This window comes from Paramormyrops kingsleyae, chromosome 8 (assembly GCF_048594095.1).
Source record: "Paramormyrops kingsleyae isolate MSU_618 chromosome 8, PKINGS_0.4, whole genome shotgun sequence".
Classification (NCBI taxonomy): domain Eukaryota; kingdom Metazoa; phylum Chordata; class Actinopteri; order Osteoglossiformes; family Mormyridae; genus Paramormyrops; species Paramormyrops kingsleyae.
The window spans coordinates 34,177,085-34,193,715 of record NC_132804.1 but is presented as its reverse complement, the minus strand read 5'-3'; the positions used below and the strand labels follow the sequence as shown (position 1 = coordinate 34,193,715).

The 16,631-nt window shown below is 42.7% G+C and overlaps 1 protein-coding gene across 1 annotated transcript; it reads left to right on the top strand.

Moving 5' to 3' along the window:
• The first annotated feature begins 9,596 nt into the window (after positions 1-9,596).
• Positions 9,597-11,573, top strand: LOC111857238 (urocortin-3-like). Its single transcript, XM_023837880.1, has 2 exons — positions 9,597-9,726; positions 10,275-11,573. The coding sequence occupies exon 2, from the start codon at positions 10,297-10,299 to the stop codon at positions 10,639-10,641; it is 345 nt and encodes a 114-aa protein (XP_023693648.1). The 5' UTR covers positions 9,597-9,726; positions 10,275-10,296; the 3' UTR covers positions 10,642-11,573.
• The last annotated feature ends 5,058 nt before the right edge of the window (positions 11,574-16,631 follow it).

Here is a 16,631-nt window from a genome sequence, read left to right as displayed (position 1 = left end):
GAGGTGAGCAAACAAAACTGAGGTGCAAACAGTAGCATAAAGCATCCTAAAGTGCAACCGAAAGTGAAATTTAGTCACTATACATATGAGAATCCATGAGCTTTTCATGCTACATAGTGTTACAGAACACACATCCACAGATGCATGAATACAGGAAGCCAATGAAACCCGCAGAAGACACTTTAACCAAAATATTCCACACATTTCAGATAAAAGCAGAATGCGTGCTAGAGAGTCACTGCTGATGTACCCTCACAGTGTGACAATATTCCTGGAAGCCACTGTGCCTCTCATACTGGAGAACTGGAGACGGGAAAAGGGACGGATGTGTCAGGTCCAGGGTCCGCATGGGGTCAGGGGCAGCACCTGGCTGTCTAGACGTGGCTGTGGCCCGCCATGTGGACATCATTAGCAGGTGACAGGGATTACCTGGGGGCAACAGGTTTGTAGTGACAAAGCAGACCGTGGAGCTTTTACACAGCGGGGAACAGCCCCCCACCAAGAAAGAAACAGAGCAGAGGACTAAAAATGTGTGTGTTTCTAATTTTAAACAGGGCGTATGAGTGTTAGGCTTGAATTAGGAACAAAATGCAAACAAGAGGGTCATTTGTATTACACTATGATGGTATTTCCTGTCCCGATCAAATATGTCTTAACACTCTGATCCATATTATTTGGGGGCAGTGTGTGTCTCAGCAAGTGAGGGGATCTGTGCCCATTTCCAGGTTGCGGGTTCAAATCCCCTGGCCAGCGGAGCAATGACATCACCACTGAGCCCCTGGCAGCCTCTCTGGCCCCAAACTTTCCTCACAAAAGCACTGCCGAATATGTACACTGATATCAAAAGAATGGCAATGACATTTAATTTATCATGAGATCACAAACAAATGGACCTCAACCTCAACTTGAAGTTTTTCACTATTTTTGTTTTAAGGAAAATTCCATCCTGTTAGCTGTATCTAAGTGAGAACTTGCGTGAGCCATTGCTCTGTGAGCTAATATAAGGGTGGGAACCTGGTTAATTTTGATATCTTTTGATATATACACGATGTACAAGCACCTCCCACGGATTCCGCAGACGTCACTCTGCGTCAATGTTGTCAACCACCGCCTCATAATGTTCTAATAGTTGAATTAGCCTCCTGTCATAAATGCACCCGTCATGCGTAATTCAAAGAAGTCAGATTCTGGCCACCCGACAGGATGTGTAATCCATCACTCTGTGTGTGAATGAGGGGACGCCGTGGATTATATAGCTATCTATGCAGCCTTGATAAAGCTGTCAGTGCTGTCACCTTGCTCATTTCCTGCCTGTGTTATCACTGGGGACAGGCACTGTCACTCACGCTGCTGGCTGATTGTTGAGGGTGCTTGGGCAGTTCCTGTATTAAAACTGCACTCACAGCAGGTCCAAATTCAATTATTCATTTGTCCTCAATCTTGCTCGTCATGTGTCTTGTGGGAGATGAGGCATTTGCAGCTTTAAATTGTGTTCTCTGGCTGAATGTGAGCATTACTAACAGGGTGCCGGAGATGTGACCCCCGTATCAGGGCCGCAGAGGACTGTGATGACGAGCCAAGTGCCAAAGATAATACTGTAACAGCAAACATATGAGGTATTTCATAGCGGAAGTAATCAGGGTAAAGGTCACGTGAAATTCAGGTAAGACACAGAGCAATGTGCGGAATTATAGCCGGCGGAGTATTATGTCACTTAATGGGACCAAAGTCTGGATTGGGATCAGTTTGTATGTTTATATCTCTGACTTACTATAGTGGACCATAAGTGACAATCATGTATTATACATTAGCAGACTTGAAAGTGCAGTCATGTTGTCTTTAAATCATGCCAGAGGGGGTCAGTCATGCCCAGCCAGGGCCATAGGGGCTGAAGCTGTCCATCATGCGCCTGCAGTCAGAGCACTAATATCATAATAATTCTTGGGAAAAATTAAGCAACATCTGGCATTTTTGGGTGTGATTGATTCACTGATTGGATCACCAATTATTATCATTATTATTTATCGGCCAGGTGAGGTGCCACACAAACAGTGGCTTCAGTCATCTGGTGTTGGGACATTTTGGAAACCAAGAGAGCTGGCTCCCCCAAGTTACATACTCCCTTTGACCTTTAGATGATTCTGCCTTAATGTTGAGTATTTTGCCTACACTTGACCTACAGAGTAGGAGATCAGCTTGATGGGAGATGCCCGACAGCATGTTTGGGGGGGAGTTTGACCCTGGCAATGCAGTAGAAATGCCTGACATTTGTCTTACCCGCAGTGGGATAGAAAGTCTTTGGATTAACAGTCACACAGATACAAACTCAAACACTGTCGCATAAACTCAGTCATGCTGCACAACATAGGGCTGTATGTAGAATCCTTTCGTAGAAATATGCATGCAAAGAACAGCAGGTGGTGCAAAAATTTTCAATGACCCTGAATAGGATAAGAGGTTATTGTAGATGGATGGATAGGAATATATACAATGCCCCCCATAATGTTTTGGGACAAAGACACATTTTTCCTTGATTTACCCCTCTGAGTATCTTCTCCGGTGATGCTCTGCAAGCCTCTACTGCAGCCATCTTCAGCTCATGCTTGTTTCAGGGACTTGCCCCTTTAAGTTTCTTCTTCGGCATATGGAAGGTATGCTCAATTGGATCGACTCCATATTTAGCTTTGAGAAACTCCCGTGTTGCTTTAGCAGTATGTTTGGGATCATTACCTTGTTGCAGGATGACGCGCTATCCAATGAGTTTGGAGGCATTTACTGGAACTTGAGCAGATAAGATTTTTCTGTACACCTCAGAATTCATTGTGCGACTGCCGTTAGCAGTTACATCATCAAGGAAAGTAAGTGTGCCAGTACCTGAGGCAGCCAAACATGTGCAAGCCACAACATCCCCACTACAATATTTTACAGATGAGGTGGTATGCTTTGGATATTGGGCTGTTCCTTTTCGCCTCCACACTTTCCTCTTGCCATCACTCTGACACAGGTTAATCTTCTTCTCCTCTGTCCACAAGACCTTTTTCCAGTATTCTGCAGGCTCTTTTAAGTACTTTTCCCCCAAACTGTAATCTGGTGATTATGTTTTTGTGGTTAGCTAGTGGTTTGCATCTTGCAGTGTAGCCCCTGTATTTCTCTTCATGAAGTCTTCTGCGGGTAGTAGTCTCTGACAAAGACACACGTGCCTCCTGAAGCGGTGGAGGTCTTCCTTGGCCTACCAGTCAGTCCCTTTGCGATTACTGAGCTCACCAGTGCATTCTTTCTTCTGAATGCTATTCCAGACAGCTGATCTTGTATTCCTAAGGTTTGACTGATGTCTCTAATGGGTTTATTCTTGTTTTTCAGCCTCATAATAGTTCAGTATCTTTGGCTTTCATTGGCACAGCTTTGCTCCTCGTGTTGAACAATGGCAGCTATAGATTCCACAAGGTAGAAGCCAGCCTAGGTGTCTTATCCATGCACTAATAAAGCAATGAAACACACCAGAACAATTGCAAACAGCTGTGAAGCCCATTGTCCAAAACATTATGGTGCCCTGAATTGATGGAGACTATGTATAAAAAGTGTTGTAATTTCTACATGGTGAAACCAAAACGTATGCAAATAGCTTTATATTAAAGTCTGGAATATGCATTTTAACCGTGTCTGAATTGTTTGATTTCAAATTTTAAGCTGTGGAGCAGAGGGATAAATAAATGAAAAATGTGTCTCAAACATTATGGAGGGCACTGTATAACAGCACTGTATAACAGCATTAACTGCATAACAATATAATTTCACTCAGTGAACTGTAAAAAATTGTGAACTATTCCCCCTTTTTTACAATGAAACTGAGCAAATAAAAAGAAATGCTTTAACAAGATGACAAAAGTGTGAAGAAAAATTTAAAAATATGAAGATCAAGTAACAGACTGTGAGACTTAAACATACAAGAGATGAAACTGGTGTAACTTGTTTTTTGTGGGCAGTGTTTCACCTACAAGCGAAAAAGAGAGCCACTGTCTGGGTGGGTGACAGAACATTCTTTGCTCCCGAGGTCTCAGTCCAGTACATGGTCCCTCCCAGCTCAAACATGGACTGGCATACTGTCTAGGTTTTCTCCTGCCTTGTGTCCTGTGGATACTGCACTTGGATTACAGTATTTTTTTGCTTGTTGTGTTCCTATGCATTTCCTCCAGCAGTCTAAAAAGTGCAATTAGGCACCTGTGAGTTACCCATAAGTCTGTGCTCTGTGATGGCCAAATGTCGCATACAAAATTTGACACCCCTGCTCTAAGGAGACTAAAGTGACCATGGAAGATGAAGGGTTAATGCTGGGTTAGTTTCAAAACATTGCATTCAGGGAAAATGAAAAGCTACATTCCTATAAAATAATCTCATCCCAAGCGTGAAGCATGGCGGTGATTTATGGGTTGAGACTGTTTTACAGCCTCTGGACTCAGCCCAAAGAAGTAGAAGTGAGTTGAAGCTATTCTGTAAACAGGAAGGGGCATAATATTACCAAGCAAACAGACTGATAAACAGGTACAGGGAACATTTTATTTAAATCATTGTTGTTACAACAAAGAACCCATAGTCACTAAATCTATATGTTCATATTCATTTTAAAAAAATGTGATATACTAAATCAAGAGAAAGGGCAAGATTTATGTATTTAATAAGATTCTCTTTCTGTGATTGGGACTTCATACATTACTTTTATTTATTCAGCATACACATCTGTCCAAAGAGACATATGACTGAGGATTAGAGAGCCGGGTCAGACAGTCCCTGGAGCAACTGGAGATTAAAGATGTTGCTCAGGGGCCCAATGGTGACATCACTCTGTCAACCGCAGGAGTTTAATCTGCAACTTTCTGATCCAGCTGTCTTGAACAAGCTACCTGGTAAAATATTGTGTTGATAGATGAATCAACATTAGAACTGTCTGCCCGCCCATGAATAGCCACTTTATCGTGGTGGAGGGGTATGCATGTCTCTCTGATCCTAGGAGCTATGTTGTCTGGGACAGTTGCCCCTGGTAGGGTGATGATCAGGGCCTTGCCCTGGTGGAGCTCAAAGGTGAGTGACTGGCGGCCAGACCTCCACCCAGGGGAATGCCCAGGCACAGCCCAAAGGGACAGCATGGGTTGACACCTACAGGGTGGTTGGGTTCGATGGCGATTGGATGACAGTCGAAGACAGGGCCCTCAACAGATCGATTTTCAGCTACCAAAACTGGCTCTTGGTACATGGAATATAACCTCTCCAGTGGGAAAGCAGCCTTAGCTGGTTTGGGATGTAGAGAAATACCAAATAGTATAGTTGGACTCACCTCAACACATGACTCAGGCTCTGGAACCAAACTCCTGGAAAGGGGCTGGACTCTATTCCAGTCTGCAGTTGCCCATGGTGAGAGGCGCCTGGCAGGGGTGGATCTACTTATAGCCCTCCAGTTTGGTGCCAGTATCTTGGAGTTTACCCCTGTGAATGACAGGGTCGCTTCCCTTCAACTTCAAGACTGCGTACACACCGAACATGTCTTGGAGACCGTGAAAGGGGTGTTGGAAGGTGCCTCTTTTGGGGACTCTATTGTTCCGCTGAGGGACTTTAATACACACCTGATTAATTACAGTGAATCCTGGAAGGGTGTGACTGGGAGGAATGGCCTGCCCCATTGGAATTCAAGCGGCGATCGGTTATTGGACTTCTGTGCTAACCACAGTTTGTTCATGACGAACATCATGTTCGAACATAACGATGTTCATAAGCACTGGCGTGCACAGATAGAGACGAGGTGGTGCTGAAGCACTTGCCCTTTTGCCCTCAGTCCAAAAAAGTGCCCTTTTGAAAGACGTGATTTTTTTTTTTTTTTTAAAGCTGCGCGATTTAAAAAGGTGTGAAAATAATGGCTTGATTTGTGCCCCTTCTTCAAAGACACCCGAACCCTGTCGCTTTTTCACTGTCACCGTGTCACGTGAACACGCTAGCAGTTCATTTGTTGTGAGGCGTGTAGCAGCGGCATGACATAGGACTACTTGGAGTAGGCATAGTAGGCTAACTATAGCGACTGGGAGCCACGGCGGACAACACGGCAGCTCTTTCCCTTCCCAACCAGTCAGGTAACCCATGAATCGAGTGAAATTATTCTGTTTGCCCTCTAAGATCAACCTGCAATTGTTTTGTTGTGAAGTAGCCTGTCAGAAACTGCACATGACAAACTTTGCCAGCTTGCCCCCTCCATCCATCCATATGGATAAACAAAAAAACGACACATTTAAAATGTAACCTAAACCATTTAGGCAACCCCACTCTCCATCAATTCCGACCTTTTTGCATACACTATTGAAAATATCACGTTATGCTATAGGCTACATGCCGTTAGGCAGAGGGCTCTTTTGAGCCCATTTTTCGTTACAAATTTTAGGATGATCTCACGGAAATCTGTGAATAAATACAAAGTTTTCAAACTGAAGTCAGTGACGGGAAGACATCACACTTTTTAGAGATGGAACTGCAGAAAAACCTAAAACCTTGACATGATTATGAATAATAGAATTATGGACGTTTCTCCGTTTTTGTGGATTAGCCTTTCCATAACTAACGTCAACTACTGTCCTACTTTGGTAAGATTGAAATTAATGTCTTTGACTGTCTTTAGTAGGTGTCTCCTGTGAGAAAGTTAGAACACCGTCCAACTGTCTAAAGATGCAGTCTTTAGCCTAACTGGTTGTTACTGACTCAGCGATGCTCGCAGACATTTACGCACTGTGTTGTGAATATGTATGTATATAGTTTAGAGTTGGATACAGATTTTATCTTTTTGTGGTGTGATTTTTGATTTTTAGAGAATGTTTTGAAATAAAAGTCAAATTGCATTTAACCTGTGCGTTTTTTTTTATTATAAAAAGAAAAGGTTTTCCACATATGCAAAAAGTGCCCTTTTTTCCCCCTGGAGCACTTGCCCCCCAAAATGTCTGTGCACGCCACTGTTCATAAGTGTACCTGGCATAAGAGCACTGTAGGCCGCAGTTTGGTGATCAGTTTTGTAATCGTATTGTCGGAACTGCGTCCACATGTTTTGGACAATCGGGTGAAGAGAGGAGCTGAGCTGTCAACTGTTCACCACCTGGCGGTGAGTTGGATCCGATGGTGGGGGAAGATGCTGGATAGACCTGGTAAACCTACACGAATAGTGAGGATGTGCTGGGATCATCTGGCAGAGGCCCCTGTCCAGGAGATCTTTAATTCAACCATCGGGCAGATTTTCTCCTGCATCCCAAGAGAGTCAGGGGACATTGAGCCTGAATGGGCCATGTTCCTGGACTCCATTGCTGTAGCGGCGGTACATCCCCGAACCTGGTGGTGGATACCAACAGTAAAGGGAGCTGTCAGGCTGAAGAAGGAGGCCTTCCAAGCTTGGTTAGCTTGTGGGATTCTGGAAGCAGCTAACAGGTACCGGCAGGCCAAGTGGAAAGTGGCTTTGGCAGTTACTGAAACAAAAACTCAGGTGTGGGTGGAGTTTGGTGAGGCCATGGAGAAGAGCTTTCAGTCAGCCTCGAAAAGATTCTGGCAAACCGTCAGATGATTGAAGAGGGGGAAGCAGGGCTTAACCCATGCTGTTTACAGCAGGGATGGAGAACTGATGACTTAAACTGGGGATATAGACAGGCAATGGAAAGAATATTTCGAGGTCCTGCTGAATCTCACTGTTTTGTCTTCCTTGGAGGAAGCAGAGCTGAAGAAGTCAAACAGCTGTTCTGTGGTAAGGCTCCGGGAATGGATGAGATTTGCCATGAGTTCTTGAAAACTCTTTATGTTTTGAGGCTGTCTCGGCTGACACGCATCTTCAGCATTGTGTGGACATTGGGGACAGTGCCTTCGGATTGGCACTCTGGGGTGTAAGTCCCAATCTTTGAGAAAGGGGACCAGAAGATGTGTTCCAACTTTAGGGGGATCACCCTCCTCAGCCTCCCAGCGAAGGTCTATGCCAGGGTACTGCAGAGGAGGGACTGTCTGTTGGTCGCACCTTGGATCCAGGAGGAACTATGCAGATTCCATCCTGGTCACGGAATACTGGATCACAAGGATCCTGGAGGGTTCGTGGGAGTTTGCCCAACTGGTCTACATGTGTTTTGTGGACACATACAATCATGTCCCTTGGGGGGTCCTGTGGAGGGTGCTCCAGGAGTGTGGGGTGCTGGGTCCATTGCTGTGGACCAACAGGTCCCTGTATAAATAAATCGAGAGTTTGGTGGGGATTTCCAGCGTTAAGTCAGACTCATTCCCGGTGGGTGCTGGATGCCACCAGGGCTGCCCTTTGTCACCAGTTCTGATCATAACCTTTATGGTCAGAATTTCTAGGTAATGCCAAGGAACGGAGGGGGTCTGGTTCAGGTGCCTCAGGATCGCATCGCTGCTTTTTGCAGATGATGTGACCTGTTGGAATCATTGGGCGATGACCTGCAGCATGCATTGGTGCCATTTGCAACTGAGTGGTCTAGAACTGTCTGGAAATGCAAATCAGACAATTTCTACAAAGAAAATACGGTGGAAGTTTCATAATGTATTGGGCCTTAAATATATACTTGACATCAAGAAACTAAATGAATCTTAAGTCATTCTGGAGGGTCATATTTAATTAATTGTCTTGAAACAGGGCGTTAATCAAAGGTGTTTTGTCTTCCAGTAAGACAGTAATCCTACAGATACATCTAAAATCATTTAAGAATGGCTGGAGGAAATACTGGACTGTTATGGAGTAGTCTGCCTGATTTCAGATGCGAATTTTCAATAAAAACCTAAGGCAAGATCTGAAAACAACAGTAGGACAAAGGTGTCCTAATACTGAAGAATCTGAATGCTTTGCCACAAAAGTTTGTGGGAAATATTCAGTAGGAAGGTGTAGTGAGTTAAATGATGCTTTCAAGAAAAGAGGTGGCTTTTGTGCCAAAGGCACAAAAAAAAGACCTTCATTAGAGGTGATTAAATCTCTGAAAACAAAAGGCAGGTCACGCTGTGTTGCTGATACATCAGTGCCGTTGCTCATTCACTTTGTCCTCCAGTTGATTTGATATTTTGTGTCTTAGCAGTTATCCTTCATTATTTCAGATCTAACAAACAATGACTTATGCAGGATACAGGGACCACACAAAGCCTGGCTTGCAAAAAGTACTGTGACAGCAAGGAAGTAATCTCTTCTGCTTTCACTTATTTTCTTGTCATTACATATATGTTTTGGCTTCTATTTATAACTCTGTCACTTTGCATCCACATGAAAATAAAAGAATGCCTGTCCAATGGGAGAGTGATACACACTCAGGCAGAAGACGATGGTTTGGACAATTGAGTATTGGTTTAAAACCCAATGTTTTGAATGGTCCTTTGAATAGACAATGAGAAAATTTCCAGCATAAGTAATGCTAAACGGAACAGGAGAGGTTTGTGGTGGGAGGAGACAAGAATGGCTTAAGTACCATGGAGGTGGAAAAAGAGCCATGATGAAAAGATGAAAAGATCACTGGACAGGATGGGGGTGGGGTCAGGGTGACGGCAGAGGATCGTAGAGTAGGGAACGAGAGGGAGAGAGTTCATTAGAGCAGAGCTCGGCGCACCTGAGTGGACGATCTGCGGCTGAGCCCAACTGGACGGAACGACCAGTGCCGGGACACAGCGAGGAACAGCGATCAGGCATCACTGCGCACTTCAGGGAAGAGGGCAAGGCGACTGCAGGTACAGCCTCTTTGTTGTCCTCCCACCATGGTTGGTGAACTAGCACCAGTAGAGTTTGAAGAGTCAGAAGATGGAGATATGGGTACCTGCCCCCATTTAAATATAGGATGCGACAGGTTAAAATCTATGCATTTGATCTAATTTTATTTGGTGATACATGCTATATTTGAATATTCTTTGTGACCTCGTCAATAATGTGTTTTCTGTCTGTAAACTGCATTGACGTTATTTGTCTTTGCATTGATTGTGTTGCGCTATGAAGTCAAGTCCTCAAAACTTCCTACTTCAGAAATATTATGATACCATTAAATTACACCCGTGGTTTCTGAATCTAAAAGCACATAGCTTTATTGACTTTTAAGACTTTTTCAGGTTTCGTCCAAAGTTTGGGTGAGTGTAATCCCCTCATCCATTAATTCTGCAGTATAAATACTAAGGCTAGTGAGAAGGCAGTTTCATTGTCAGTCTGAGCACTGTCCGCAGCATCAGCCCTCTCCTGCCGTCCCTCCACTAAACCTCAGTACCCCTGCTCTCCCCTCCTGTCCCAGACAGGTTCTATCTCCGGTAAAGATGAGCACAGTGTGGGTATCTGCATGCCTGGTGTCTCTGCTGATGTCGAGCACGCTGTGCCAAAGGCAGACATTTGACAGGCTCCTGGAGAAGTGGGACAGAGACATCGACATCCTGAACAGGAACCGCAACCTGCTGCTTCCAGCCGGGGTCCAGAAGAGCCAGACCCCGCAGCACCGGCCTCTGGCCCCAAAGAGGAGCCCCCAGGGGTCTCGCTTCTCCCTGTCGCTGGACGTGCCTACCCGCATCCTCAGCGTGCTCATCGACCTGGCCAAGAACCAGGACATGCATGCCAAGGCAGCCGCCAATGCCGAGCTGATGGCCCGCGTCGGCAAGAGGAAGTAGGGGTGCAGGTGGGGCTGGCTACTACATTTGAGTGTTAAGGGGGCTGCAAATCAAAACTGTGTAATGGTAAACACAGCAAAATCCCAGTTATCACAATGTAAGGTCAATACCAAACAAATATCAACACAAAAACAATACAAATCTAAATCATATTAAAGTTTCTCTCCTTACTGATATACTTCATCTGTGCTAAAAGTATAACACAAATATAGCAACAACAACAACAACAGCAATATGATATGATAATGATGAACATGTGCTTTATTTATAGACCTAAAGATAAATAAAATACAAAGACAGCACTGTAGCAACGTTATTGCTAAGCATCACTGTGGCTTTAATCAGATAAGAGGTTTCTTTCCTTCAGCAAATCAGTGATAACTGAGAATGGCTCAACTGACAGCCACTCAGAAAAATGAGATTGATTTGCTCTGACTACAAAGATAGAACAAGAGATTGTTCTGTGGGCGGGGACTCCGGATACAATAAAGTCTGGATATTTGTGTAAATGGGCATCAGTTAAGTGTATTTTATTGCCGTCAACATAAAATGCACTGGTTAACGTACAAAAAAGTCAACTGAAAAATATAAAAAGCTACTTTGTGAAAAAAAGGAGTGAAAATTCTTCCCCTGATTTAATAAGAAAGCTTGGCTGTAATGTTTCAGCATCACAGATGATATGTCACTTTTTTCCTTTTTTCCAGATGCGATAACTTGTTTGTGTAATTTATCAAATGAAACTAAAAAACAGTATAATCCTGTGTATTCTCTGCTTGTGCTTCAAATGTTTTGGTAGCCATTTTGTACAAAGGCCTCCGCCAAGCCAGTCAGAAACATTTGTATTGTAAACAACATAAATATAATCCATTAATCCAATATTTTGATGTAGTATTAAATGTGGGTAAATGTAATAAACAACCCAAAAAAGGAAAGCTTCTTGTTTTTTCTCTGAAGTACACATACATATGCTTTTAGACATTACATGGATAACTTTAATAAAATCCTGATGAGTCATCCAAAATGTACATTGACTCTATTCAAGTAAAACATGTTATAAATAACTTTGTGCACGGATGTGCGTAAATACAGGCCGGATGAGTCACCGGACCTCGGGCACAATATTGGGCAACCCTTCTACACCGTGTGCTTGATTGCAGACGACAGCTTGCTAGGGCCACTCTCAATCTGCTTATAAAAAGCTCACGGCATTCTGGTTTCTAACCAGAACAATGGCAAATGCTGACTCAGACCCTCAGCTCAAGTTTGGAATTGTGGATTGATGATTCTACACTGTAAAAAAACGACTCATTGGTGTTGTAAATACAACATCATTTGATTAATAGATTTTACATCAAATAAATGCATCCCCTATATTCTTTAATAAAATTGAATAGGCCTATAGTACACTAAGTTATCTCATTTGAAATTGTAAAAATTTATCACAGAATATATGTAATGTTGCCATTTTATGTCATGCAAGATATACTTAAACGTATACAGTAAAATCCCATTATAGTGGACTCGCTTATAACGTAATATCGTCTATAACAGACGAGGTCCGCTGGTCCACGTGTTCCGGGCAATTCAGTTTCCCTATGTTTCCCCTGTCGCGCGCTGATTTGTACACGGTTTCGCTGTTGTTTTCATGTCTTTTTACGAAGCTCTTGAGGTAAACAAGCCATATATTTAAAACATAACATGTTTTTGTTTTTACAGATAATAAATGAAAGTATTTAATTCACTGGATAGAGATATTTCTTGATGAAAACGATATAGTATTGCTTATAAGACTATAGTATGCTTGACGATCTACTGTATTCACATGTAATAATGTATCTGAGTGATTTTCAGACATCTCACATACATATTTGCCTAAATATTAGGAGAAACATTATTTCCTGACATCCAGGATATTTGGTTCCCCCCTGTTAAAACAGGGGGGTATTCCATGAAGCAGGATTAAGGGAAAGTCTGGCTTATTTCGATAATGACACGGGAACTCAACGATACAATAACAATGACACGGGAACTCAACTCTGCTGGCTATGGGAATCGAACCACCAACTTTCGCGTTATAAGGCGACAACATAAACCACTGTACCACCGTGCCAAGCACTTGCAACAGTTACGTAACTTGTACATTTAATCTGTCTGTAATGCATTGCCAAGCCAACACTCTGGCTGTGTTTATGGCCACAGTATTGCCTTTTTTAACGATTACACCTTTGTGTTTTTCATACAGCTCCATCAGCAGCGTTTGTTCTGCGGCGGAATGAAACACCGATCTCGTTTTAAACACTTTCCGACTCATTTGGTCGATCTATCGTTCATCCATTCATTTGGGCTTCTTAAATATCGCGGATGTGCGCACTAAGTGAGACTATGCAAGTCTGCCTTGAATAAGCCTCGGTTAGTTAAAGCTGAACTGCGTTCGTGGAACGACATGAGGCTAAGTTTAGAGATGGAGCTAATTTGAGTCTCACTTTTTCGCGTAAGTCTGGCTTTATTTAGCTACTTTCATGGAATAGACCTTTTTCACGAAAACCGGAAATACGTAAATGTAGGGTAAACTTAGTTCCGGTCAAGCGTCAATGCATTAGAAAACCCGGGATCAGAGAAAATTGAATAGAGAATGCGTACAACCTCTCTAACAAATTTGCCCAAATTTATATTTGCGGATGTTGCTAAACTCGTGGAGGAAAACTCTGTCACGAGAAAGAGCAAACTTGATAAAGGCTACAAATTTTTCCACGAAGCATTTGTCCATAAGTATCAAGGTAACTGTTACTGAACTGCTCACCCCATGTAAATTTTAAAGGAAAGACATTAACGGCTTTTGTTCATGTTTAAAGGTAGAAAAACTTTAGATGTATTTAATAGGCAAACAAAAGTGTGTTATTTTAAATTAGTATAAATATATATACCTTAACTTTAGACGCAAAATGAACACCCTACACACGCACACAGAAAAGCCCGGACATGTGCACAAGCGCACAACCAAGAGTGGGGCTTTAGAGTTTAATTGATAATCAAACTCAATCAAAAAACACTAAACATATATAGTTTACGTTTTTCTTAAAATGTATAAGGATCGTTTTGTTGTAGCGAAATTATTAAATAGTATGAGCGTGATGTAAATCATTTAGGCAACATTAAGCATCAAAAAATATTTTAGCTGTATTTTGTTAGTTCATTTTAAAGAAGTTGGCCCCGGTTTATTTAATTACATGTATTAGCTATAGGAAATAGTGCCCGGTATTTAGCGACATACATCAAAAACATTTTGAAACTTTGGTAGAATAACGCCTTAGTCATTTTAATAAACAGGCTTTTTCAGTAAGTGTTTGTTCACACTCATGCGAGCGCACGCCCACACACACAGCAAAACCCCGGACATAAAATAAACCCCTTAACCATAACGTTTTTTAAGTAATTGTGATGTATTGAACTTATGTTAACAGTTTCGTTAATGCTGCAAGTAATATGTCCTAATGGTGTTGCTGTATTAGGCGCCTTGGGGCATGCGCACTTGGATATAAGGGAACACGTTTTCTCCGACAATGATGGTTGTTAGCTAGCCTGGTTCGGTATTAAAGACGTAGAGTGAAATCGTGTCTTTGTATAAGTGGTGCTCAATATATCACAATTGGCGACGAGGATAATTCCGGTTTGATTTAGCTGCAGTGAGTGTTTCGCAGATTATTGTTATTTTCTTTCTTTGCTCCAAGAAATGGCTGGTATCGGGAAAGTGGATGAGTTTAAGCCCGACGCCGAATCGTGGTCGGCATATGTGGAGCGCTTGGAGCAGTTTTTCGTGGCTAATGATATTGCTGCAGACAAGTACGTGGCTACCCTGCTTAGTGTTATGGGTCCTGCAACGTACGGACTTTTGAGGAACTTAGTTCAGCCTGAAAAGCCTAAAGATAAAACTTTTCCACAGATTGTGGCCATTTTGAAAGAGCATTTCGAACCAAAGCCCTTATTGGTGGCTGAGCGTTTTAGGTTTCATCGCTGCAGTCAGAAACCTAATTAGACTGTTAATCAGTTTGCCGCTGAATTGAAGCAGTGTGCAGTTAACTGCGACTTCGGAGCTACGTTGGATCAGGCGCTGCGTGATCGTTTTGTGTGCGGCATACAGAGTGAGCCTTGCCAGCGGCGATTGCTAGCCGAAGACGCCTTGACGTTTGCCAGAGCGCTAGAACTGGCACTCGGCATGGAGACGGCAGAGCGGGACGCTCAGCAGCTTCAGAAGAGGGACGATGGAGTGGCAGCCGTTAATGTACATAAAGTGCAAGGAAAACCGCAAAAGTATGTAAAGAAATGCTACAGATGCGGAAAATCGAACCATCATGCAAATGAGTGTTATTTCAAAGATGCTAAATGCCACAATTGTAGTAAGTTTGGTCATAGAAAAAAAGTTTGTCGGATGAAAGCAAGTGCTAAGACTAATAGTGTGCCTACGCAAAAAGGGCCACGGAACAGTTATAACAGGTATGTTAAGTTAGAGGAACCAGAGCTTGAAATGTTTTCTGTCTTCTCTGCAAAAGATAAGGACACATTGTCTTTTAGAACCCCATTTCTGATAAACAACACTGAAGTATATATGGAAATCGACACAAGAGCTGCCGTTAGTATCATTTCTAAAGTGTTGTATGAACAGTTTTTTTCACAATTGGAGTTAAGGGCTGCCCCAGTTAAATTAAAAACTTATACTGGTGAAAACATCCCAGTATTGGGCCAGTTTAGTGCTGTGGTGACTTATGAGGATCAGATGGCAGACTTGCCACTGGTAGTTGTAGATGGGACTGGTCCTGCCTTATGTGGACGTAATTGGCTACAGAAACTTAAATTAAATTGGAAGCAAATTAAACAGATACACAGTCAAACAGATGGGAAGCAGCCTATCTCGGTTCAGGAAGTCCTGAATTTGTACACGGATGTGTTCAAAGAGGAATTGGGCACTTTAAAAGGTATAAAGGCAACTATCTTGGTAAAGCCAGATGCTACCCCTAAATTTCATAAGTCTAGACCATTGCCCTTTGCTATGAAAGAACAGGTAGACAAGGACTTGGAAAGGCTGGAGTCTGTAGGCATTATTACTCCTGTTAAGCATAGTGAATGGGCTGCACCTGTAGTTCCCGTAATTAAGAAGGATAAATCTATTCGCCTTTGTGGGGACTACAAGGTAACTGTTAATCAAGTAGCAAGTACTGAGACGTACCCCTTGCCTCGCATTGAGGAAATAATGGCTACTCTGAGTAGGGGGAAGTTGTTTTCCAAAATTGATCTTGCAGCTGCCTATCAGCAGGTACTGCTAGATGAGGAGTCTAAAAAGTACACAACTATTAATACACATAGGGGCTTATATGTGTACAATAGATTGGCTTTTGGCATTAGCTCTGCGCCTTCAATTTTCCAACGTATTATGGAAAATTTGATGAAGGATTTGAATGTTGTAGTATATTTGGATGACTTATTAATTATGGGAGAAAATGAGCAGGCTCACCTGCTTAATCTACAAGGAGTCTTACAACGTCTTCAAGAATGTGGCCTTCGAGTAAAAAAATCTAAGTGTGAATTTTCTAAACCACGAATAGAGTATCTTGGTTATGTGTTTGATGGTAATGGGGTGCACCCATCAGAGGGCAAAGTTAGAGCGATACAGGAGGCTCGCGCACCTACAAATTGCAAGGAGCTCCGGGCTTTCCTTGGTCTTGTAAACTATTATGGGCGTTTTGTGCCGAATCAAATCATGCTTTTGGCACCTTTGTATAGACTTTTGAGGGAACAGACTGTCTGGAGATGGACTAAGATGGAACAAAAAGCTTTTAATAACTGTAAAAAATTACTGACAAGTGACAGGGTGTTAGCTCATTATGACCCTGCCTTACCTCTAACATTGGCATGTGATGCGAGTGCTTATGGAATTGGTGCTGTCATTCAGCATACGATGCCCAATGGGGAGGAACGTCCCATTGCGTACGCTTCAC